The 26,927-nt window shown below is 36.2% G+C and overlaps 1 protein-coding gene across 2 annotated transcripts in view; it reads right to left on the bottom strand.

Annotated features, from left to right (window-relative positions):
* The window catches only part of LOC120542149 (protocadherin gamma-C5-like), a 497,784-nt gene that overhangs the window by 415,824 nt on the left and 55,033 nt on the right, over nt 1-26,927 (bottom strand). The window contains exon 1 of one of the 2 annotated variants that reach the window (XM_039774376.1): nt 1,478-5,394. The exons of the other annotated variant lie outside the window; for it this stretch is intronic. Within the exon in view, the coding sequence (XP_039630310.1) occupies nt 1,478-3,916 (2,439 nt within the window). The 5' untranslated portion in view covers nt 3,917-5,394. Of the gene's footprint in view, nt 1-1,477; nt 5,395-26,927 lie in introns of those variants that run through there. 2 annotated transcript variants of the gene reach the window in all.

Raw genomic sequence — 26,927 nt, 5'->3', positions numbered from 1 at the left:
CCTTACTGGGCTGTGTGGTTCTATAACTGTTTCATTAACAATTGCTTCTTTCTATGAAAGGTTCTTTCTGTGATAAATTAGTTCTTTTGGATTTGAAAAGGTTCAGAATATGTAAAAAATAAATAAGAAATCTTAAATGTATAGTAGGCTAGCAGATCAAGAAAACCTTTTTATATGTACCAAAAGCTCTTTTAAAACCTATTACTATTTTATAAATCTGACATTACCTATGGTTATTTATGGAGCCACTTACTGATCTATATAAACAAAGAATGTGAATGGGTCCTCTACTGCATCACTCTGAAGAACAATTCTAACTCCATTTAACTGGAAAAAAAACCCAAGAAGCAACACAAGGTATCCCCAGGGTCAGAATTTTGAATTTTGTGTTGGTTCCAAAGTAGTCTATTGTCCCTTCCTGACAAATTGGCATAAGTGTGCAACATTTTGTTGAAATTAGACCAAGGGTGTTAAATTGTATAAATAAAGAGCACACACACACACACATTGAGCATATAGATGTACATTATTGTAGTTATCCTAGGAGGTTTACAGGTCTAGGCCTCTCTTTTGACACATTAAGGTAATTGCAGGGATATCTACTGGTTACAGTAATGTAATTGTTTTCAGCCTGTAAATGATTCTGGTATAATTTGGGAAGTGTCTTTGAGGGAAACCTTATGTCGACTTCCATAATATGGTAAGTCCATAAAAATTTCTACTGTTAGGAGGAGACAAGGAATATTCACTCAATGAGAGAGAGAGATGCCAAAGGTTACAATTAGAGAATAAATGATTTGAGACAGGACGTGTTGTAAAGAAGTTTACTGTTCAGTCCAACCTATGGTCACAGTCATTCAAAGCAAATTGAGAAAGACCCAGATTAGCCCTTGTGTTATTTGTTATCATCTCTTACCCATTTACCTTCCTGCATGTTATGCACATCTCTGGACTTCTCTTTATTTTGTGTTGGTACATAATGCAACAAATGAATACAAATACTATTTTCAAAAATATGAACTGATAAACTGTTATCTGGTGTACATCAGCAGAGACTGAAATATCGAGCAGCTTGAGTAAAGGCATTAGAGATTGTATTCCAACACGCTAAGTGTAGGCCCATACCCAGTGATAAATTCCCATTTTCATTTCATTTATCAACTTTATATTTCAAGAAAAGAAAATAAACCTCCTCCCATGTCTTATACGGTGATTATGAAATAAAGGTATTGAAGTTTGATGCTGTTAGAGTCTTTGTCTGCTAACATTGTTTTCTGTTACAAGTTGTCTAAAGTATATTGATAATTTTACAACTAATTTAAATGCCTTTTAAAAATGTTTAGACAGCTATACGTACTGTTCTGTTACTATTTTGAATATGTAAACCTCTTGTCAGTGAACACATAAACATAAATATCCTTACAGCTGTGTAACGTTCATTCTGATTATAATGTATCATCTGTATAGTTAAGCTTACCTTATCTTCGTCAGGAATGATGTCACTTTCCGAGATGCGTCTCTTTTTTAATGTTCCGCTATGGTTAAGATCCGTAGCGCTCGGGTAAGCCGATTTAACATATTTAAATTCGCTATCTCCAGAATCCGTTGTGAGGCAGACTTCATAGTTGTAGACGTGACAAAGCGTTCCGGTTGCTCCAACTTCTGCATAACGGGGCGGATAATAAGGAATAACAGGGATGGTTCCGCTTGAGCATTCGTTGAAGAGTTTTGAGCGCCTCCATTTATGTAATTTCAAAGTTATTAGAACAATAATAAAAATAACGAAAACAAAGCACACTATAACTAAAGCTAGCACCAGGTAAAACTTAAGGTCGTTATCGCCGTCTTTCTCCATTGTAAATTCGATGAATTCAGAAAATGCCTTTGCTACGTTATCAGTGATTGCAATGTTCACATTGACTGTAGCTGATTGCGAAGTTTGTCCGCTGTCCTCGACCATAACAGTTAGTCTTTGTTTCGTAGCATCTTTCTCCGTAATTTTTCGAAGAGTCCTTAATTCCCCATTATTTAAGCCGATTTCAAAAAGGGTCTGGTCGGTAGATTTGACAATTTTATAGGAAAGCCAGGCGTTTTGTCCAGAATCTTTGTCAACAGCAACAACCTTTGTAACCAAATAACCAAAATCTGCAGAGCGAGGAACAAATTCAGCTATCGGAATGCCTTTGTTAAATACAGGGTATAAAATCTCTGGAGGGTTGTCATTCTGGTCTTGTACAAATACATCAATGAAGACATCGGTACTGAGAGGCGGAGTCCCCCCATCTTTAGCTGTTACTGAGACCTGAAAATGCGTCAGCAGTTCATAATCGAATGAACGTACAGCATATATGACACCATCTTCTGAATTGATGGAAATTATGGAGGAAACAGAAATATTATTAAATCCAGTTTCTTGAATAAAATAAGAAATTTTTCTGTTTAGTCCTAAATCGTCATCTTTAGCTCGGACGGAGAAGAAAGATGATCCAGGGGAATTGTTTTCCATGACATATGTGGTGTAATGTTGCCTTTCGAATGTTGGCGCATTATCATTAACGTCGGTTATTTCTAATGTGATTGTATGTGTAGCAGAAAGTGAAGGCTCTCCTTCGTCCGCCGCAATAATACCAATATTATACAGTGATATTTTTTCCCGATCTAGAAACCCATTTGTTTCTAAACCATAGAAATTATTTAAAGAAGATTTCAGTTTAAATGGAATATCGTTATTATCAATGAAGCACTTGACGTTGCCATTTCTTCCGGAATCTCTATCTTGTACATTAATCATTGCAATTACTGTCCCAGGTAATGCGTCTTCAGAGACCTGACTTGAAACTGACATGATATTTATAAAAGGCACGTTGTCATTAACATCTATTACTTCTATTACTACTTTACTTGAGCCTACGTGACCACCGTAGTCCCTCGCCTCAATGGTCATTTCATATATGTCATTTGTTTCATAATCAATCGGGCCCTTGACTGTTATTTCACCCGAATCGGGATTTATTTCAAATAAATCATGTACACTTTGTGATATCTGAGATGAAAAATATTGAACTTCTCCATTTACACCTTTGTCTGCGTCGGTGGCCGTAACTCTTATCAGCACAGAGCCGATCATGCAGTTTTCCATTACAGAGGCTTTATAAACTTTGTCAGTAAAAACAGGCGCATTGTCATTGGCATCGACGACAACGACACGAATTTCAGCTGTTCCTGACCGCTGAGGCTCCCCTCCATCAAACGCAGTTAAAAGCAGAACAAGCTCCTCTTGCATTTCTCTATCCAAAGGCGACTCTAACAATAAATTCACAGAGCTGCTGCCATCAGTCTGTTTGTATATTTTCAATCTGAAATGATCATTCGGCGTCAGTATGTATGATTTTAGAGAGTTTACACCTGCGTCGCTGTCTACAGCACTAGGTAACGAGAATTCTGCCCCAGGAAGTGATGATTCGATAATTTTTAATTCGATGTTTTTTGTATCAAAAGTTGGCACATTATCATTAATATCAACAATATCAATTGAAACTCGATGCAATTCCATCGGGTTATCGAGAACAATCTGAAAATTTAAGGAGCAGGGTGCTTTTCTCCCGCACATTTGCTCTCTGTCAATTCTATTCTTAACAATTAAAATCCCTTTCTTTGCATCGAGCTCAACGTATTCGCTGCCTCTTTCATTATAAATGCGAGCTTTTCCTGTTTTCAGTCTTCGATTATCTAATCCCAAATCTTTAGCAATATTACCTATGAAAGTGCCTGTCATCATCTCCTCTGGAATAGAATAACGGACCTCCGCATTAACGAGAAATGCGAGCATAACAAGAACAATTAGTATCGGTACCTGCTTCATGACCCTGCACGGTGGCGTTTTCCAGAAAATGTGACAGAATCGGTGCAGATTCATTTAGTACATTAAATCGATCCCGGCCTTTTTGCAAAATGCCCGAACGATTATACAAATTCCTTTATCTTTGTAAAAATGTTGTGAAAATCCATATCCACTGTCTGCATTCTGCACTCATGTCTTTGTGTTCCGTCGGTGTGTTATGTGGAGTCGCTTTAGGGGCGGTCCTGCTGAGTGTCTGCTTGAAGAAAATCACCAAACTGATCAACAGCGGCCCTCTCAGTTCAAGTACAAAAAAGCACAATTTTGCTAAATAAACAAAGTGATAGGGAAGAAAATAAGTATCTAATAAGCTATTTAAGGGTTCATTTGAACGTGAAATTGCAAAGCAGCCCTTTGTAACTTTTTTTTTTTAATTTAGGTGAGGAGCGTTCTATACTTTCATTGTAATAAGTGACATTTAACAATATCCATTCTGTTAAAACAGTTAAAGTATACCCAATAAGGCAATAATAAATAAAACAAACAATTGTGCTCCTTTAATATTGCAGGGGTTCCTCATTCATTTGTACACAAGGTCTTATAAAGTTTTAACATACAGATGGATACAATATTATTTTTGTGTTACTTAAAATGTATCATGGATTCAAAAACTATTGATAACCTCTAGTTTCTGCACACTTTATTGTGTTGCAGATATAATTTTAAATGGAGAAACTGGTATTTTTTGCCTGATCAATCTACATTCAATAACCCATCAAGGCAAAGAGAAAGCATGTTTTCAGAAAAGTTTGCAAATTAAAAGCAAAATCTGAAATCTCTCGTTCATGCTATATTCAGGCCCTTAATTTATTACTTTGTGGAAGCTTCTTTGACAAGTATTGCAGCTTGACGTTTTCTTGATTAAGTCTGTACAAGTTATTCACACCTGAATTTGGGCAGTTTATCTCCTTTCAAGCTACCATAAACGCCAGATTAAGGGACCATTGATAAGATGGTCATTCTTCTAAAAGATTTTTTTATGTTAGCAGAGGACTTCTGAATCACTGTTAAAGTGACCATTGGGTTCTTGATCATCTTACTAACCAAGGCCCTTCTTTCCTGGTTACTCCGTTTGACAAAATTTCCAAGTTTAGGAATAGTCCTGATGTCACTGTGCTCCTGGGAACACTCAAAGTTTTAGAAATGGTTTTATAACCTTGCGCTGGTCAATGCCCCACCAAAATTGTATCACAGAGTCTACATAGAGCTCTTTGGACCTCACAGATTGTTTTTGTCCCAATGTGCAGTGTGAATTGTCACGTGGTATAAACACAGGCATGTGCCTTTCTAAACGATGACCAATTCATCCAGTTTGCCACAGGTGGGCTTCAATAAAGTTCTAGACACATCTCAAGGATAATTAAAGCAAGCTGGATACACCTGATCACAATTTGGAGTACCACAAAGTCTGAATACTTGAGATTTCAGCTTTTTTTTTAATAAATTTGTAATCCTTCATGAAAGCATGTGTTCACTTTGTCATTATTATCACCTACTCAAAGCATCATGATGCACCAACATTGATGGGCTAAAAGCCAGAAGTCTACCTGACCATCATCATCAGGTCCTTCCATGAAAACCCTAAATACAAAGAGGACTGTTTGACTCATGTTAGGTAGATTGCCCAGAGGGGACTGGGCGGTCTTGTGGTCTGGAACCCCTACAGATTTTATTTTTTTTTTTCTTTTTTTTTTTTTGTTTTTTCTGTCCACCCTGGCCATCGGACCTTACTTATTCTATGTTAATTAATGTTGACTTATGTTTATTTTTTATTGTGTCTTCTATTTTTCTATTCTTCATTTTGTAAAGCACTTTGAGCTACATTTTATTGTATGAAAATGTGCTATATACATAAATGTTGATTGATTGATTGATTATGGGTTTTAAAATGTATACAAAATCACAAAATGTATCCATTTAAAATTAAATATGCAACACAATAAATTGTATTGATAGTAAAGTGGTATGAATATTATGTTCCGACTCCACTGTACATTTCCGTTTCAAAATTGAGACTGTCTAATATTTTTTGATTCTACTAAGACAATCTTACACTTGAGAAAAGCTAAGCTGCAATTCAAAAGGCAAATGATAGGAAAATGGGTTGAGTCTTGTGTAGCAGAAGTCCAGAGACCTTCCAAGTTCATACTAAGTGAGATTTTTTTTTTTTTTTGGCAGCATTTTTAAAACTGCAATTTTTTAAAACCATTTTACTAACCTCCAACAGAAAAGCTAACCCAGTCTTATAATTGTGTTCAGATTAATTGTGTAGGGTCAGTATTTGCAATGGTTGGAAAATTAGGTAGAGAAGAAGAGAGTTAGGGCAGCATGGTGGCACAGTGGGTAGCGCTGCTGCCCTGCAGTTCAGAGACCCTGGTTCTCCCCGTGTCTGCGTGGGTTTCCTCCCACAGTCCAAAGACATGCAAGTTAGGTGCATTGGCGATCCTATATTGTCCCTAGTGTGTGCTTGGTGTGTGTGTGCTTGGTGTGTGTGTGTGTGCACACCCTGTGGTGGGCTGGTGCCCTGCTTGGGGTTTGTTTCCTGCCTTGCGCTCTGTGTTGGCTGGGATTGGCTCCAGAAAACCCCCATGACCCTGCAGCTAGGATAGAGCAGGTTGGATAATGAATGGATGGATGGAGAAGAGAGTTAGCAAACATATTCAAAACTCTGTAAGAAGCATATAATGAATTGTGTTTTTAAATTATGCTAAATATAACTTGCAATATATAATCTGTGGGTTTGTTTTTCAGAATTATTTACATAATGGATCTTGAAGTATGTGAACAAAACTATATTTTATGACATTCTATAATCAAAATGTTCTCTAAGTGAAATAGCCAGCATGTGCAAATGAGCTAATTTGTACATTAATATTCATAACGTAGTTTATCAGAGTGTTGAATTTTGGAAGTAGATAAAATTCTGGGGTACTGTATATACAAAATGAAAACATGTGGAAATTGTTAGTGTGTCATTGTTTATTTGAATGTATGTGTTTAAGTTTATTTAAAGTAATTAGTATAATTATATAATTATATAATATATATAATCTATATACATCAGACTTCCAATATGACTCGGAGTCCTGCCATGTGCAAAAGTTCGCTGATGACACTGCTATTGTGGGCTGCATCAGGAGTGGGCAGGAGGAGGAGTACAGAAAGTTAATCAAAGACTTTGTTAAATGGTGCGACTCAAACCACTTACATCTTAACACCAGCAAGACCAAGGAGCTGGTGGTGGATTTTAGGAGGCCTAGGCCCCTCATGGACCCTGTGATCATCAGAGGTGACTGTGTGCAGAGGGTGCAGACCTTTAAATATCTGGGAGTGCAGCTGGATGACAAATTGGACTGGACTGCCAATACTGATGCTCTATGTAAGAAAGGTCAAAGCAGACTATACTTTCTGAGAAGGTTGGCATCCTTCAACATCTGCAGTAAGATGCTGCAGATGTTCTACCAGACGGTTGTGGCGAGTGCCCTCTTCTACGCGGTGGTGTGCTGGGGTGGCAGCATAAAGATGAAAGACGCCTCACGCCTGGACAAACTTGTTAAGAAGGCAGGCTCCATTGTAGGATTAAAGTTGGACAGTTTAACATCTGTGGCAGAGCGACGGGCACTAAGCAAACTCCTGTCAATCATGAAGAATCCACTGCATCCACTGAACAGTGTCATCTCCAGGCAGAGGAGTAGCTTCAGTGACAGACTTTTGTCACCGTCCTGCTCTACTGACAGACTGAGGAGATCGTTCCTCCCCCACACTATGCGACTCTTCAATTCCACCCGGGGGAGTAAATGCTAACATTAATTTTATTTTAATTTTTTTCATTTTTATTACTATTTAATTTAATATTGTTTCTTTTATCAGTATACTGCTGCTGGATTATGTGAATTTTCCCTTGGGATTAATAAAGTATCTATCTATCTATCTATCTATCTATCTATCTATCTAGTATGTGTATGCTTATAAAAATGTGAAATGGAAGCTTGGGACTTTAAAATTAACATCTCTCATGTTAGGCCAAAAGTAGACCATTGGGACTTATTGGTAGTTCCAACCTTTTGACTGATGCACTATAAGGCAGTCACTTTAAAAAAGGTTATTTAAAAAAGGCACTAAGACAGAGAGACCTCATCATTGACTGAAAGAGAGGAGACAACTTTTTGCTTTCTATTGTCCCAACACTCACTAGTATCACAGCAGAAGAAGACAGCAGACTATAAAAGCTAAAGTGGCCGCCTGATACGAAGCTTACTGTGTAACTTTGATCTGAATCATTCAGGTTGCATGTCTTCATATCTATTATGTATACCTGGGTTTTCTGCAAATAAAATATAAGGAATAATAAGAGTAAAAGTCTGGGCATTGCTTTGTTGGATTTTGTCTGGTTGTATACTGACACTTAGCAATAACTGATGAGTGGTAATATAAAGCTGTGTCAGTTCATGGTAAGTTCTTTCAGAAGTGATGAGTTGAGTGAGGATCACCGTGACCAGGCAAGGGAAGGCTTTCAAGCAAGCTGTTGGCTTCTGTTAGATTGTGTAGTCCCTGTCTGAGGTAGTAGCTACCTGGGAGAGATAAACTTAGGAGGAGCAGCCCTTGCAGTGGCTCTTGGCTTTTGTTAGGGTATTCTGGAGTGTAACCCTTGTTAGGGTGAGGAAGAAGGCAATCAGACAACCCATTTGTGAATGCCGGTAGGTACGCCTTATAAGTGGTCCACTCCTAGCCCCCCCTCCTTTATTTTGTCTGGGTATTTGAGGTTGTCTGTGCTGATTAAGCTAAAATAGGGATGTACATACAAATCAAAGTTAACAATTTAGTCATTTCCAGTATTAACTTGTCCACCAGTAGAAAACAAACTTTGTATGTTAAATTGCATTTTTCACAATAAAACAAAGCACATAGTCTAAAGAATGCTATTTTAGAATATGCTATGGAAGTATGAATGTTGAAAAGAAAAGAAGAGCGTAGAGATATTCAAAGTACCATGTCATATTTGTTTGAAAAATATACACCATTCCTGTTGACTGCAGGAACCATTCCCTAATTAATATAATATGAGCCGTAATGTTCTGTTCACAATTTAAAATCTCATGTATTTTTTACTAAGTCATAATCTTCTTTTCAGTTATATACTGTAAATATATTTTCTACACATTTAACATATTTTATTTTCTTTAAATTATATTTATCCTGGATTTGTTATCATCACACTTACATTTCTATTAACTGTCCATTTTGTCATTTTCATTATTAGAGTATAATGGAAAGCTTCATTTTTGAAACACAATTACTTCAATCAAGCTGGTATTTTTATTCTAGGACATGGATGTATAAACATATCAAGCAGAAAAGTCAAGCAAATTGAATGGCAATGTAAAAACTGCCTAAGTTATTTAGATGGACAACATTACCGGGACCCTTAGTCTATGAAACAGCAGTTTTCTCCACTGTCCTACCATACAGTATTAGGCTTTCAATGTTCCTTTTAATATCTTACTGTCATTACAGAAATAAAAGATGGTGAGAGCTGCTGAATAGAAACAACTGCTCTTTAAGTAATGTTTTTTTTTATTGTCATGAAAGAAACAATTGTCTTTGTTACTTTTATAAACATATACTTTTCATCATTCAGCAAAAAGTTATTTCATTCTTATCACAAACCAACATATTACATATGCAAAATGGTGTCCTATAATAATTGTATGCCATTTTGAAAGATGTTGAAACTTTTGATAATTATGTGGTGGATAAGGTTAAACCATTCTGAATAAATTACACAAACTAATGCAATTTTGCATTATTTCACTTTTTTCCTATTGGCATCCAAACCATAAATTGTTTCAGTTTCGCTAAATTTGCTTCCCTTTGATTAATATCACAGTGGATTATCAAGAGTAAAAATTGATGAAGTAATGCATTTCCACTGCTAACCTTCAATTATAGTGTTACCCATGACCAAAAGCATAATCAAGATATTTAGCTTTTATTATGTTCTAATGAATGTTTTCTTTAGTAATACCTCTTGTATGTCCTCATTGTACTCCATGCATTATGGTAATTTGATTAAAGTAAAAACCTAATAACATATGATCATGTAGGGACTGAAAGAAAGGTAACTTAGGCAGTCAGAATTACAATGAGCAATGCAGAAGAAATATACTCAAAAATGACAAAGCAATGGTTCATAGCAAATATATTAGTATTTTCATTGTCATAAATTGTACCTCCTCTTGGCGATTCATTAGAAGGAGTCACTATTGATATTAGTAGTCATTGTTAACTAAAGATCTTTTGTTCAATCTAAAATATTTCCCCTGATTATATTTTCTAGGAAATATCAGGACAAAAAAACAATTTTGGTCTCTCTACTACTAAAAGCCAGTCTACACATTCTGATTTTTGCTTCTAGCATCACCACACAAGTTTTTCAAATAGCAAAAACAACTAAAATATAAAAATGTAATCAGAAAATGCTATAAATTAGATTATACATTGTAAAATCTGAGTCAAAATCTTTCAAAGAATGTAGCATACCTCTCTAAATTACTTCTTAAGTTGATGTATAAAGGACTTTCTTATTGGACTAAAGTCTGTATTGTGTTTCTGAACCCAACCAGGAGTGCTGCTATACACACGAAACAGCTACAGTATAATGTCTGGATAAGCAGTGTATGAAATTCTGGAGAGAAGCACTGTGCAGAGATAAAGTTGTTATAAATCATACCTTAAGAGTGTCGTGTTCTGTAGTTAAATCACTCTTGAAGACGTCACTGTTTTGTTCTGCTGCATTAGCGTCAACAGAATTCTGCATAACCGGTTTTACAAATTTAAATTCACTGTTTCCAGAATCCGTTGTGAGGCAGACTTCATAGTTATAGACATGGCAAAGTGTCCCAGTGGCTCCAACTTCTGCATAACGAGGAGGATAATATGGAATAACGGGGAGAGTCCCATTTGAGCATTCATTGAAAAGTTTTGAACGTCTCCATTTGTGGAATTTCAAAGAAATCAGAACAACAATGAAAATAACGAACATAAAGGAGACTATCGCCAAAGAGAGCACCAAGTAAAATGTGAGGTCTCCACCAGCATACTTATCCTGCGTGAGATCGTTGAATTCTGAAAACGCCCTTGCAAAGTTCTCAGTAATAGCAACGTTAATAATAACTGTAGCTGAGTGAGAAGGTTGTCCACTATCTTCCACTAAAACAGTTAATCTTTGTTTTGTAGAGTCTTTATCCATAACTTGTCTAAGGGTTCTCAATTCACCGTTGTGTAACCCGATTTCAAGAAATGTCTGATCAATCGATTTGACGATTTTATAAGAAAGCCAAGCATTTTGCCAAGAGTCCTTGTCTACAGCAACAATTTTAGTAACGAGATGTCCAGCTGCCGCTGAGCGAGGTATGAATTCGGCCAGTGATAAACCCTTATTCAAAACTGGGTATAAAATCTCCGGGGCATTGTCATTCTGGTCTTGAACAAATACATCTATAATGACACTAGTACTGAGAGCTGGAGATCCCCCATCCTTAGCTGTAACACACACTTGAAAATGACTCAATTGCTCATAATCAAATGAACGTACAGCATAAAGAACACCTTCATCAGAATTAATAGAAACGAATGAGGATATCGAAATGTTGTAAACAGGGGTATCTTGAATAAAGTAAGATATTCTACTGTTGAGTCCCGAATCGTCATCTTTGGCTTTCACGGAAAAAATAGAAGACCCCGGAGAATTGTTTTCCATAATGTAAGTTTTGTAATGTGGCTGTTCGAATGTCGGAGGATTGTCATTGACATCGTTTATCTGTAATGTAATTATATGAGTAACAGACAGTGACGGCTCACCGTCGTCTCTGGCAATAACAGTAATATTATAATACGATATTTTTTCCCGGTCTAGAAATGCATCAGTTTCTAAACTGTAGAAATTATCTAAGGAAGATTTAAGTTTAAAGGGAATGTTACTATCTATAAAGCAAGTGACTTTACCATTTTTGTCCGAGTCTTTATCTTGAACATTAATCATTGCCACCACGGTCCCAGGTAAGGAGTCTTCAGAGATTTGACTCGTGAGTGACATGACATTTATGATTGGCGCATTGTCATTAACATCAATTACTTCAATTATCACTTTGCTGGAACTAACATGACCACCATAATCTTTGGCCTGTACCGTCATTTCAAACATTTTATTATTTTCATAATCTGTTTTTCCAATAAGTTTAATTTCTCCAGTATCTGGATTCAGTTCAAATATATTTTGAGCATTTTGTGAAATGCGAGAGAAAAAATATTTGATTTTCCCATATAAGCCTTTGTCTGCGTCATTTGCGTTAACTTTAATCAGCGCAGAGCCCACCGGAGAGTTCTCTAGCACTGTAGCCTTATAAAGCGGCTGAGTAAAAATGGGAGCATTGTCGTTAGCATCGAGCACAATAATCTGAATTTCTATTGAACCCGACCGCTGAGGTTCACCTCCATCAACAGCCGTTAAAAGCAAAACGTGTTTTTCTTGTGACTCTCTATCCAAAGGCGATTCTAATAATAAACTCACAGAACTGCTCCCATCAGATTCTGGGCTTAACTTTAATATGAAATGATCATTATGTGTGAGAGTGTAGGATTTCAAGCTGTTTATACCTACGTCTTTATCTGTGGCACTCGGCAATGAAAATAATACTCCTGCCAGAGACGACTCTATAATTTCTAACTGAAAGGTTTGACTTTCAAACGTCGGATCATTATCGTTAATATCTATAATATCGACAGAAATTCTGTTTAATTCCATCGGATTTTCAAGAACAATCTGAAAATGTAAGGAGCATGAAGTTTGAGAACCACAAATCTGCTCTCTGTCGATTCTTTCTTTAATTACTATAATTCCTTTATTTATATTTAGTTGAATGTATTCCATACCCCCTTCAGTATAAATACGAGCCCTGCCTGTTTGCAGCCTACGAATGTCTATTCCCAGGTCTTTTGCAATATTACCTACAAACGTCCCCCTTGCCATTTCCTCTGGAATAGAATAACGGACCTCCGATGTAGCTAGAAAGGCGGACAGCATTATAATCAGTACCTGAATTCTACGAGTCCAGGCTGACATTTTCCAGATGATCAGAAAACAAAGAAGCTTGCTCGTTTAATACAATCGAATAACTCTTCTTAGATATTTCGAGGTATTCCTTGAAGATCTACTAGAAGAAACATTGCATACATATCCGAGCGTCTGTTTTAGTTTTGCTTATATTTGTATCCATTTTATGGTTAATCCGTTCCGTCTTTGTGCGAGGCGAGGACAGCAGTCTTTGTGAAAATGTGGAGCTGATAGGGGCGGTGCTGTCAGATTTCTGCGTCGAAAAAAATCACCTAATTGATCAACAGCGGCGCTCGCAGTCCAAGTATAAAAATGCAAAACCTCGACAAATGTTTTAGATAACATTTATATTCAGTGAATTGTAAAGTAATATGTTTATCTTTATGAAGTAAAAACTCTCATAGAACGTGAGCCTTAAAATGAATGTGCTGAAATCCACATATGATCTAAAACATTACAGCTGCTGTATGCAGTGTAGTATGTATACATTATATTCTAATGACAGCAGTGCGAGCTTTACAAGTGTCTGTTATGACATTGTTAAGGTAACACATTGGAAAATGTTTCACATCGTCATATTTTATATATATATTAGGTTTTCTAATTAAATTTGAAGTGTAATGCAGAGCGTTGCACAAAAATGTCTGCCCAATTTTAACGGTATCCATATAAAGAATGTTATTGTTAAGTATAGGACAAGCTTGCTCAGTAAACATTAAATTTTCCAAAGTGACCAGAAACAAAATTGGTACGCAGAAATTTCATTGACTTTTGAAGTCCTTTTGATTATGGTAGTGCACACACATGCACATATACAGTAAATAAAACGTGATAACGCAGAGCATTCAGAAGAGAGTAATACAAAATGTTGTCAGTGGTGACATCAATGACAGACTCACTCAAAAACGGTTCAAAAAGGCTAAATCTTTTCAATTTTAATGGTGTAGTCTTGGGCAGGAGTATTCCTTGTGATTGGCTCATTCATTCTACAGGAGTGATTCCTGCCTTCTTGTCTGACAACTGTTGCTGATTTGTCAGGTGAACAGGATATCTGAATTTGAATAAGAATGGTTAGATATACTAGTTTTATGTTATGTTTTAATAAATTGATGAATTAATGGATGAATGAGAAAATTTGAAAAGAAATATATTTTTCAGAGATATTTAAAGACGGCCCCTGCGTTGGGCTGGCACCCTGCCTGGGGTTTGTTTCCTGCTTTGCGCCCTGTGTTGGCTGGGATTGGCTCCTGTGACCCTGTAGTTAGGATATAGCGGGTTGGATAATGGATGGATGGATGAATGTATAGTTAAAGACGAGCACTGAATAGCTCAAAAAGAAAGAAACTGCAAATCTAGATTGCCAACATTTAAAATTAAGGGATGCTCCCTCCAGACATTTCCTAATCTGATCAGGACATAGAACCAGAAACAAAACACTTGTATTGCATTAGAATAAAACTTTCAGCAGAACTGAATCAGAATAAAGTTAAATTCAGTATGGAGTAGATTTTTGTTTCCTTTAAATTTTCCCAAGCTGAATGACAATAATTTTCCACAAATCATTAGTAACAATGAAAATACAGATCTGCCTTGTTTATTTGCACTTGGCCAAGCAAAAGAGAAATGGCTAACTCAGATTCATCTATGACAAATTGAGTCCTTCACTGAGTCACACAAGTTTGGTTTTACATGCTTATAGCAGAAGGATCTTTAACATTTTTCAACCGGAAGAATCAGCAGTTGCTTTTCCTGTAAGCAGTTTTTACATACAGTATCCTTAACTGTCCCTCAGTATAAGTTTAATACAAGTATATTAAATGTGAAATTTCAGTCTCTATAGGCAGTATTATTTTGTTATAAGAATACTGCATCTTGTGGGCACATGAAAAGGTGTTGTCAGGGGATGTGTGTGCAAGGTGTGCTCAGACAGTCTTGATGCTTAAATCATGATATGTAAAATTTCCAAAATATCGGAGTGTTACATCCATTTCTTCATTTTTTAATGCACTTTCTCCTATACAAACCAGCAGGATTTTCAAGCCTATCCTAACACCAACTTTAACAAGGTGTGACCTAAACTTAAACAGAACAGCAATCCATTGCAGAGTACACTATCACACATCACATAGTATACCTTCGATTGAGGTATTTGTGATTTGAAAGGGAAGAGATCGATTGACCAGGTATTTATTATGCTCCTTTGGAGCCTCTGGCAGTATATAGTTGAGCTAGACACAACAAAAATATAAAGATTTGAAAGATGTACAAGAGGTTTATTGTGTATATGGTCTGGACGCATTTGCAGATTCCTTAGGAAAAAAATGGGGCTTAGTTAAATGCAGGGAGCTTGGCCCATCCAATTTAGTATTAGTTACCAGGAAAAGTAGATCAGTACTAGTAGTAATAGCAATAGTGTTCATTTAACTAAACCATTCAATTATATAGGAAGTTACCATATATGCAAGTAGCATTGTTCTCTTAGAAGCTAGGTTTGAATTTGAGGCCAGACATTATGTATATTCACATTCTTCATAGATCTGTATAGGATTTTCTCTGTGTGGATACTTTCTTCTTTTCAAATTCTAAATATAGGTGGAGTTGTTTAACAGGTGACTCCAAAATGGCCTGGTGTGAGTATGGAAACTTTTTCAACAGTAAAAATTGTCAGTGATACATGAATGTAAATTTAAAAATGTAATCATGTATGTCATATTATGGTATATTAAGATGCTTTGCTGGTAAAACTTGTAATACATTTAGTGAAAGTGTTAGGTATTTTTGATAAATGCTCTTAATTTGAAATAAAAGTGCTAGTCTGAAACATACTGAAATACTAGTGTTTATATTTTTACCATCAATATATATATATATATATATATATATATATATATATATATATATATATATATATATATATATATATATATATATATATATATATATATATATATATATATATATATTGTCACAATACTAAAAGCCCTCTGTTGGGAATAGGATTCAGTCCTTTAATAACAAAAAAGTATTAATCTGGTTCGAAAATGAACTGAAGTTTTTAATTAAAAAATGACAACTAGAAAAGGGATTATAATAGCCGTTGAGTGATTGAGTGAAAGACATGCCAAAACAAGACTGCCACCTATTTCATTGCAATCAAACATAGCCTACCTTAAGAGTGTCTTCTTCAGCAATTATGTCGCCATGGCTCATTTTTTCTGTTCCAGTAGGGTCAACATCCACAGTATTCTGCAACAACGGCTTTACATATTTAAATTCACTGTTTCCGGAATCCGTTGAGAGACAGACTTCATAATTGTAGACGTGGCAAAGTGTCCCCGTGGCTCCAACTTCTGCATAACGTGGCGGGTAATAAGGAATAACGGGAAGGGTTCCGTTTAGACATTCATTAAAAAGTTTCGAGCGTCTCCATTTGTAGAATTTCAAAGATATCAGAACAACAATGAAAATAACGAACAGAAAGGAGACTATCACCAGCGAGAGCACTAAGTAAAATGTGATGTCGCCGTCACTGTCCTTATTCTGCGTAAGATCGTTGAATTCTGAAAACGCCTGCGCAAGGTTATCAGTGATGGCAACGTTAATAATAACTGTAGCTGAGTGAGAAGGTTTTCCACTGTCTTCCACTGAAAGAGTTAGTCTTTGTTTTAAAGAGTCTTTATCCATAATGTGTCTAAGAGTTCTCAGTTCACCGTTGTGTAATCCAATGTCAAAAAGTGACTGATCAATTGATTTGACGATTTTATAAGAAAGCCAAGCGTTTTGGCCAGAGTCCTTGTCTACGGCAATAATTTTAGTAACAAGATGTCCAGCATCTGCAGAGCGAGGAATGAATTCGGCAAGTGGTAAACCCTTATTCAGAACTGGGTATAAAATCTCCGGGACATTGTCATTCTGGTCTTGAACAAATACGTCTATAATGACGCTGGTACTGAGAGGTGGAGATCCCCCATCCTTAGCAGAAACCAATACCTGAAAATGACTCAGTTCCTCATAATCAAATGAACGTACAGCATAAAGAACACCTTCATCAGAATTAATAGAAACGAATAAAGATATCGACATATTTCTCACACGGGTGTCTTGTATGAAGTAAGAGATCCTGTTGTTGAGACCCGAATCATCATCTTTGGCTCGCACAGAAAAAAATGAAGATCCCGGTGAATTGTTTTCCATGATGTATGTTTTATAATGCGGCTGTTCAAATTTCGGAGGGTTATCATTAACGTCGCTTATCTTTAGTGAGATTGTGTGAGTAGTAGAAAGTGACGGCTCACCTTCGTCTCTGGCAACAATAGTAATATTATAAAAAGATATTTTTTCCCTGTCTAGAAATGCGTCGGTTTCTAAACTATAAAAATTATTTAAGGAAGATTTTAGTTTAAAGGGAATGTTACTATCTATAAAGCAAGCAACTTTGCCATTTTTGTCCGAGTCTTTATCTTGAACATTAATCATTGCCACCACGGTCCCAGGTAAGGAGTCTTCAGAGATTTGACTCGTAAGTGACATGAAATTTATAATTGGTGCATTGTCATTAACATCAATTACTTCAATTATCACTTTACTGGAACTCGCATGACCTCCATAATCTTTGGCCTGTACCGTCATTTCATACATTTTATTATTTTCGTAATCTGTTTGGCCAATAAGTTTAATTTCTCCAGTATCTGGATTCATTTCAAATATATTTTGCGCATTATTTAAGATGCGAGAGAAAAAATACCTAATTCTCCCATTCACATCTTTGTCTGCGTCATTTGCACTAACTTTAACCAGCACAGAGCCCACCGGAGAGTTCTCTAGCACTGCTGCCTTATAAAGCGGCTGGGTAAAAATGGGAGCATTGTCGTTAGCATCGAGCACAATAATCTGAATTTCGATTGAACCCGATCGCTGAGGTTCACCTCCATCAACAGCCGTTAAAAGCAAATTGTGTTTTTCTTGTGACTCTCTGTCCAAAGGAGTTTCTAATAATAAACTTACAGAACTGCTGCCGTCCGATTCAGTGCCTAATTTTAATGTAAAATGATCATTAGGTGTGAGTGTGTATGATCGTAAGCTGTTTTTACCTACATCGTTATCAATTGCAATAGGCAATGAAAACAATATTCCTGGCAGAGACGACTCTATAATTTCTAACTGAAAGCTTTCACTTTCAAATGTCGGGTCATTATCGTTAATATCTATAATATCAACAGAAACCCGATGAAATTCCATCGGATTTTCAAGAACAATCTGAAAATTTAAGGAGCAGGGTGTTACAGTTCCACAAACCTGCTCTCTGTCGATTCGTTCTTTAATAACTATAATTCCTTTATTAATATTTAGTTCAGTGTATTCCATACCACCTTCAGTATAAACACGAGCCCTGCCTGTTTTCAGCCTCTGAATATCTAATCCCAAGTCTTTTGCAATATTACCTACAAACGTCCCCCTCACCATTTCCTCTGGAATAGAATAACGGATCTCTGAGGTAACTAGAAAGGAGGGCAACGCAACAGAAATTAGTAACAGTACCTGCTTTATTCGAGTCCCGGCTTGCATTTTCCTAATGACACCAAAACAAAGCAGTTCACTCGTTTAATGCAATCGATTAGCTCCCCTTTGTTGGGCCGAAGTATTCCTTAATGATGCGCTCGAGGAAACATTACACGTACATCTGATCGTCAGTCTTAGATTTGCTTATATTTGTATCCATTTTACGAATAATCTGTTTCTTCTTTGTGTATGGCGAGCATAGTCCGTCTTTGTGATAAAAATGGAGTTGTGCATAGGGGAGGTGCTATCATCTCTGCGTCGAAAAAAATCACCTAATTGATCAACAGCGACCCCCGCAGTCCAAGCATGCAAAATGCCAGGCTTAAAATAAATGTATTTAAATATCCAAACGATCTAAAAACTTACAACTGTTGTATGCAGTGTGGTGCGCATTATATTCTATTGCTGGCAAAGCGAGGTTTACAGTTATGTGTTGACATTTGTAAGATAACCGATTTGAAAATATTTAATGGTTGCATTCATTTGTATCTTTAAAAACATTTAAATTACTATAGGCTTTCTTTATTTTAAAACTGTAAAACAAAGCTTTGTTTAATAAACTGCTGCCACATCTGAAAAGTTTTTTTTATATGTATAGCAATTCAAAAATATATAGTAGGCTACCCAGGATGATACGGACAGATCAATAAAACCTGAATGTAGTCTGTGTTATTCTATGCAGCAAAATTCCTTCAAAAATTCGTAACCCAGTGGTATTTTACAAGTTTCTTACGATCTTGTTTCACGGTTTCCTGTTTCACAATTCATGTTTGTTTGTGGAGCTTTTATAGATCTGAATATTAATATTTTTTCTTTAATCTTCAAGTAGATGGTTCATTGGGGAACCAAAAATGTTTCCGCTAAGACATGTCTCTGAAGAGCTCCTTTATATTTATGGGTACATACAGAATAAAACTGTGATGGATTTAAAATTGAAAATTTCATGTAAAACTGATTAATGATCTTTAATTAAATTATAATAAAGTTCTGAGAAATGTGAGCATTGGGATATAGTAGGCTTGGGTACATAACAGCACCAGGACACAGGGTCATAGCACTGACAGTGTAGATTTGGTCTCTTCTCACAATATCAGCGTGGTTTTCCTCTCACATTCCAAATATTTGTTATATTAACTCTTGATTTTAAACTTAGCCCATGTTAGTAAGAAATGTTGCGTATGTGAATGGGTCCAGAAATACTCGTCTTTATTTATTTATTTTTTTTTTTTGGAGATTTGATTTTTTTTCCGACTTTACTTATGGAATAACATCCACACTCTATGCACCAGAATTGGGGTGAATTGGGTTTGGTAATATTGTTTTATGTTTTTGAAATGTTTGACATAACTGAGCTTGATAGCTGTGTCAACAGTCAACTTGGCTTTGTTCAAAAAACTTGAAAGACTGTAGAGTTTACGTTCAATGGACACCTTTTTGAATGAAAAACAAGAGTATTATTGATAGGGAAAAAAACTTGCATTGTCTTGAACAAGTCACATATTAAGTGACTTAGATCAAGAGAGGTATTGATACAACTATCCATCCATCCATTTTCTAACCCGCTGAATCTGAATACAGGATCACGGGGGTCCACTGGAGCCAATCCCAGCCAACACATGGCACAAGGCAGGAACCAATCCTGAGCAGGGTGCCAACCCACCACAGGACACACACAAACACACACTAGGGCCAATTTAGAATCGCCAATCCACCTAACCTGCATGTTGAGGAAACCGGAGCACCCGGAGGAATCCCACGCAGACAACATGCAAACTTCACGCAGGGAGGACCCGGGAAGCGAACCCGGGTCTCCTAACTGCGAGGCAGCAGCGCCACCGTGCCGCCCACTAGGGGAACTAGAGTGAATTAATTTTATACATTTTAATAACTGTGTAATCTACATTACTTTGATAATTACTTTTTTTTTATTGTTGTTCTTTATTTCGCCTTATACAATTTCTTGTATTAGGAATTTGTTAATTTCACATACCTCTTGGGGTCATGGGGTCAGAGCACAGGGTCGGCCATTGTACAGCGCCCCTGGAGCAAGTATAGGTTAAGGGCCTTACTCAAGGGCTGAGCAGAGTAGCAGTGACAGGGACTTGAACCGGCAACCTTCTGGATACCAGCGCAGATCCTTAGCTTCAGAGTCATCACTCCGCCCTAGACTTGATGACAACAGTGTTGTGACTGTTGAATAGCAATAATTCATCAAACCTCCCAATTTTAAGTAGAATTTTACAATAACATAAATGCTGATTAGGAATGGAGTAATTGATCTTCTCAGTAAAATATTTCTACTTAGTATTGATTTGATTTATTTTGAAAGTAACAAAATTGTCAGGAGAGCCTACATTTAAAGAAGCTGGTGATGGTTAATAATCTCTGCCTGGTACAGTTGAAATACATATTATAAGCTTTGTTTGGATTTTTGAAAATTGCCAGAAACAGAGAAAACTATTTGTAATATGTGTAATTAATATCAATATTCAGGAGACATAGAATACCTCTACATTGCTAAAGCAGCTTTGTTGTTACAACAGTTTTGTACAAGTTTGTATTTGTAAAAATTAATTGTCATAAGCAAACAAAACTTAGATTGATAAAACATTCCACAAACAATCTAATCAACATTTTTTTCTGCAATGTCTATTTTACTTTGAGATGTGGTCACTGTCAGCGTGAATGTTCCCCTTTACATGAATGCAATTGAACCCAGGTGCTCCAGTATGTGGTACACTGCTAGGTCACTCTACCTGAGTCCTGTCATTCACACACACAAAAAAGGAGACAACTTTCAACATTTTTCAAATATTCAAAGATTGTCCTGCTTGAAGATATTTTCAAAGTAGCCAAGCTGGAATTAGTGTAGTAGAAAAAAGTTTCCATAAACAATATACACTGACAATATTTATCATCTTCTCTAGCTATGAAAAAATGTGCAATGTATTAGCAACAAGTAACTACATATGTCCTCATTGATAGCAGCTGACAAAGCTCTAGGATGGGCAATAGGTATCTTTTTAAAATATAGAAATTTTCATTTCTAGGATAGTATTGACCCTCAAAATGTATACTACAATGAACAGAACTAATTACTTGATAAATGATGCAAATTTATTTAATAGTATTAATTTATTATTTTCTTCACAAAAATAACAACATAAAAATACAAATTTGACAGATTCTAAAATGTCATTGACATATATATATATATATATATATATATATATATATATATATATATATATATATATATATATATATATTTACATACAAAAACTACTAATTTCATTAAGCATCAGTTAAACAGCTTTTTTCTTTAAAGCAAATAATTTAATAACTAGATGATAATATAATTATTAATGATGATAATATAATAATTTATATGTCAAACTAAATAAATTAATTATACTTATGAAATTATTGTTTCAAGCTTTCATCCTTAACAACTGAGTTGATCAATAATGTATTAAGCCTAAACTACTTTAAAAAACAATAACTCTTAAAGGCTCTCTTCTTTCCCAAGAAATAAAAATGTATAACCTTCCTTATTCAGGGTGGCATGATGGCACAGTGGTAGTGCTGCTGCCCCACAGTAAGGAGACCTGGGTTCGCTTCCCCAGTCCTCCCTGCGTGGAATTTGCATGTTCTCCAGTGTCTGCGTGGTTTTCCTCCCAAAGACATGCAGGTAAGATGCATTGACAATCCTAAATTGTCCCTATTGTGTGACTTGCGGTGGGATGGTGCCTTGCACAGGATTTGTTCCTGCCCTGTGCTGGCTGGCATTGGCTCCAGCAGACCCCCGTGACCCTGTGTTAGGATTTAACAGGTTGGAAAATGACTGACTGTCTGACTTTCTTATTCACTGCAAAATTAATTCTTTTCATTTTTTTACAGACAAACAAACAAAGAGAGAGCCATGAAGACACACTTATTGGAGGTAATGCATATATAAAATCTGCAACTTGGTCAGTCAAGGTGGACTTAAAAGGGAACACTTAAAGGATCTCTTCAAAACTTAAAAAAAAAAAAAACGTGGCAGATCTAATCAATAACTTTTTAGAATAAACGTCCACTTCAGGGAAAAGAGTTCTCTTCTTTTCTTGTTTCCTTTTATAGATTTGCTCTAGATGCTGGTTTTCCTCTTTCTTGGGAGGGGGTTTGAATTTTGCTTTGTTTGTTTACTTTGTTAAGTATGACTTAATTGTATGGAATGCTATTTGCTTCTAAATAAAATTAAAATCAATTTTAAAAAGTGAACAGGAAGTTATAAAACTTTCAAAATAATCAAATCCATTTATCAAATATATAACGGAAGGATGCACAAACAAAGATGATATTAGACAAAGGACAATAACAACAATTTTTGTCACTCTGACCTACATTGATCTTGAACCATTGTACAGTGGTGGCATGACTTGTCCATTTACCCTTCACAGTTGTGTTGCAAAGACACACCAATCTCATTACTTTCATTGTATATGAAGTTTGGTTTCTCTTCCTCCTGTCAATCAGTGTCCATTCTCTTTCTCACTCTCCACTCTATACTCTGTTGTCTTATATTTGGGAGATAGCTGTTAAGATCCCTCCCAATCATTTCCAGGCTCAGATTAACTTCAGGGAATCAGACTTGAGCTCTCCATAGTATGTTCTAAAGTAGCTGTGCTGCTGAGCTGTCCATGGTCCTTAATGCTCCTGCTGTCCTAGGTAACCCTTAAGCTGTTTATTCCATAAAAAAAAGTCGAATGTGCAAAATTACTGTGCTCTGGAAAAAAATATGGGTCTAGCAGAAAGGAATTGTCTTAATCCTCTCCCTCCCTATGATCTGGTCTGTAAGAATACAAAGAATCAAGTGGTCCTACTGGCAGTGAGTGAGAGGTTTGGCTTGTCTGGTCTCAACTGCAAGATCACTCTCTCTCTCTCTCTCTCTCTCTCTCTCTCTCTCATTGGTATCCTTATGAGGCTTTATCTGAAGAGAGTTAAATTTAATAACTAACATTATTTGTTCATGTCCACATTTCCCTCTTTTACCAGACTATATGAACAATTTATAGGGTTTATATGGATAAAGACAAAAACATATCCAACATGACATAATGGCAAAAGTAGCCTATTATCTAAAAGAGTGCACTAAATTAGCAACATACTTCTGCAGTGTTCTAATGATTCCCTTTTACTTTTTAACACGATTAAAAATGTTTTTATCTCCATTGGGATGGGATGAATTATAGATCAGTAGAAATTGAACATTAAAACAATCTTGAGGAGAACAGGCCATTCAGCCAAACAAAGCTCACAAGTCCTACCCACTTAATTCTTCTAAAAAAATCAAGTCTAGTTTTGAAAGTGCCTAAAGTCTTATTGTCTGTCATGCTCCCTGGCAACTTGGTTCTCTGTGTGTAGAGAAAAATTTCCTAATGTTTGTACGAAATTTACCCTTAACAAGTTTCCAACTGTGTCCCTGTATTGTTGATGAACTCATTTTAAAATGACAGTCTCGATCCACTGTGTTAATTTCCTTCACACTTTTAAACACTTAAATTATGCCATCTCTTAATCTTCTATAGCTTATACTGAAGAGGTTCACCTCTTTTAATCTTTCTTGATAATTCATGTAGCCCTGGAATCAGCCTACTCGCTCTTCTCTTTACCTTTTCTAGCATTGATATGTCCTTTTTGTAGCCTGAAAGCCAAAACTGCAGAGTACTCAAGATGAGGCCTCACCTGTGCACTTTAAAGTTTGAGCAGAACCTCCTGCGATTTTTACTCCACACGCTGTGCTATATAAGCTAACATTCTGTTTGCCTTCTTGATTGCAAACAGATTAAGAACACTATTGGGAAGATGACAGCATCCAGAGTCCACTCCTAAATCGTTTTCATAAGGTGTATTCTCAACTTTCACACCTACCATTGTGTATTTTTGCCTAACATTTTAATGCTTTACTTTTACTGACATTAAATTTCATCTGCAACAAGTCTGCCCAAGTCTGTATGCTGTCCAAGTCCTTCTGTAATGATTTAACTGAATCTAAATTATCTGCCAAGCTGTCTATCTTGGTATCATCTGCAAACTTAACCAGCTTGTTACTTATATTCCTATCTAAAACATTTAAAACTGACCCCCGTGGAACACAACTCTTAACATCAGCAAATTCTGATAAGGTTCCATGCACCATCACCCTCTACTTCCTGTGTCTCAGCCAATTCTGCACCCATATAAAAACATCTCACTGAACTCCTTCTTCGTTTAGATTGATGCCCAACCTCTCACGTGGCGCCTTATCAAATGCTTTCTGAAACTCCAGATATATCATATGAATCTCAAATACTTTTGTTGCTTCCTCATAGAATTCCAGCATGTTAGTAAACCACAACCTTCCCTTTCTGAACCCTTTGTTCAGAAAAATGCTTCTACTTGCCAAGTGCTGCTCAATCTTATCCTTAATAATTCCTTCTATTAATTTTCTTGTGATGCATAATCTTATTGGCTTATAGTTGTTTGGATCTGCCCAGTCACCCTTTTTATATAATGGGATGATATCTGCCATTTTCCAGTCCTTCGGAATCCCCCCAGTATGCAGTGACTTCCTAAAAATCTGTTTCAGATGATTATATCTGTAGTCGCTAGCCTCTTTAAGAACTCAAGAGTAAATATTACTTAGTCCCGGTGATTTCTTTGATTTCAGCCTTTTTAATCTGAGTAGTACTTCTCCCTCTATAATTTCCAAATCCTTTAGTACCTCCTTAGTAGTCGCGTTTACCACTGGGAGATTAACCGCTTCCGCACTTGTACAGATCTTAGAAAATTCAAGTTTAGAGCATCTGCTATTTCATTGTCAGTATCTTTTAATTCCCCTTTACTATTTCTGCTTCACTTCACCTCCTCCTTGACTGTTCATTTACTACTAAAACACTGAAATAATCTCTTATGGTCGTATTTCGCCTTGTCTGCTATAATCCTCTCCAACTGTCTTTTAGCCTCCTTGATATCCCTCTTAATGGTTGCCATCGTGTTCTCATTCAGCTGATTCACTTTGCAGTTATTAGTCTAATACATCTCATACAGCTGTTTTTTTTTTTCCTTTGCAGCCTCTTTTTTTACTCTTTATTAACCCACAGTGGAGTTGTTTTTTTTTTTTTTTAATTTCCTATTAATTCCAAATTTAGGTATGTACATGGCCTGCATTACATGTAAATCATTTTTAAACCTGTTCCATTTCTCCTTGACTGTCACCACACTTAAAAGTTTATTCCAGTTTATCCTCCTTAGACTTTGCCACATCTGCTGAAAATTTGCTGTACCAAAATTAAACTTAACACTTTTACTCTTTGCATCCACACACTTTCAAAACCCTGAGAGCTGTATTATATTATTGTCACTTGTCCCTAGTGGTTCAATCCCCTCTGCACCCTCAATTCTATCTTTATTGTTACAAAATAAAAAATCCAGACAAGTTTCACCCCGCATTGGTGCCTTAACATACTGTGTTAAAAAAGAGTCTTTGGGCAGTTTTGTGCTCCTCCATTTGCAAGGTTATCCCAGTTAATATTCGGATAAGTAAAGCCCTGCATTACTATAATATCCCCCTGTAAACTTACCTTTTTAATATTACTAAAAAGATGAGAGTTGAAATTACTGTCTGCATTGGGTGGTCTATAACACACTCCTAAAATAAGGCCTCTTTCCCTAAAGCTTTACAGGTGAAGCCACATGTCCTCACAAAGATGGGGCTCATCATCCAACTGAAGAAGATTTGCATTTAAATTCTGTTTAACAAACACAGCAACTCCACGTCCTTTTCTATTCAGTCTATCGGTGCTAAAAATGTGTATCCCTCTGTTATACTCATCCCCATCTTTGTTATATAGCCAGGCTTTTGTTATTGCTATAAAATCCTAATTGTACTATGCATGCAGCACTGACTCCCTTACCTTATTTTTGATACTTCTAGCATCAAGGTAAGCTATTTTTAATATGTTACTCCTTCTGCATTTAAATGTTGGGTTAGAATTTATATTGCTACTTATTATTTTTTCTACACTATTGTTTGTTCATCCATGTATAGTTCTGAACCTGGCCTGTCATAAACTTCCTGAACAACCCCCATTCCCTAATTGAAACAATCCTCGAATAGCCTACTCATACACCACCCCAATATGTTGGTGCTACTCCAGTTCAGATGTAACCCATCATGGCGGAACAAGTCCCATCTGTTCCAAAAAGAGTCCAATGCCCCATAAACCTATCCCTTTCTACCCTTAACTAATATTTGAATGACACGTTAAGTTTTCTAATTTCCTCATTTAAACTTGGACTGGCACGTGGTACAGGCAGAACTTCAGAGAAGACTAC

The sequence above is a fragment of the Polypterus senegalus genome, chromosome 13 (assembly GCF_016835505.1).
Source record: "Polypterus senegalus isolate Bchr_013 chromosome 13, ASM1683550v1, whole genome shotgun sequence".
Lineage (NCBI taxonomy): Eukaryota > Metazoa > Chordata > Cladistia > Polypteriformes > Polypteridae > Polypterus > Polypterus senegalus.
This window is presented reverse-complemented; position numbering and strand designations above follow the sequence as displayed.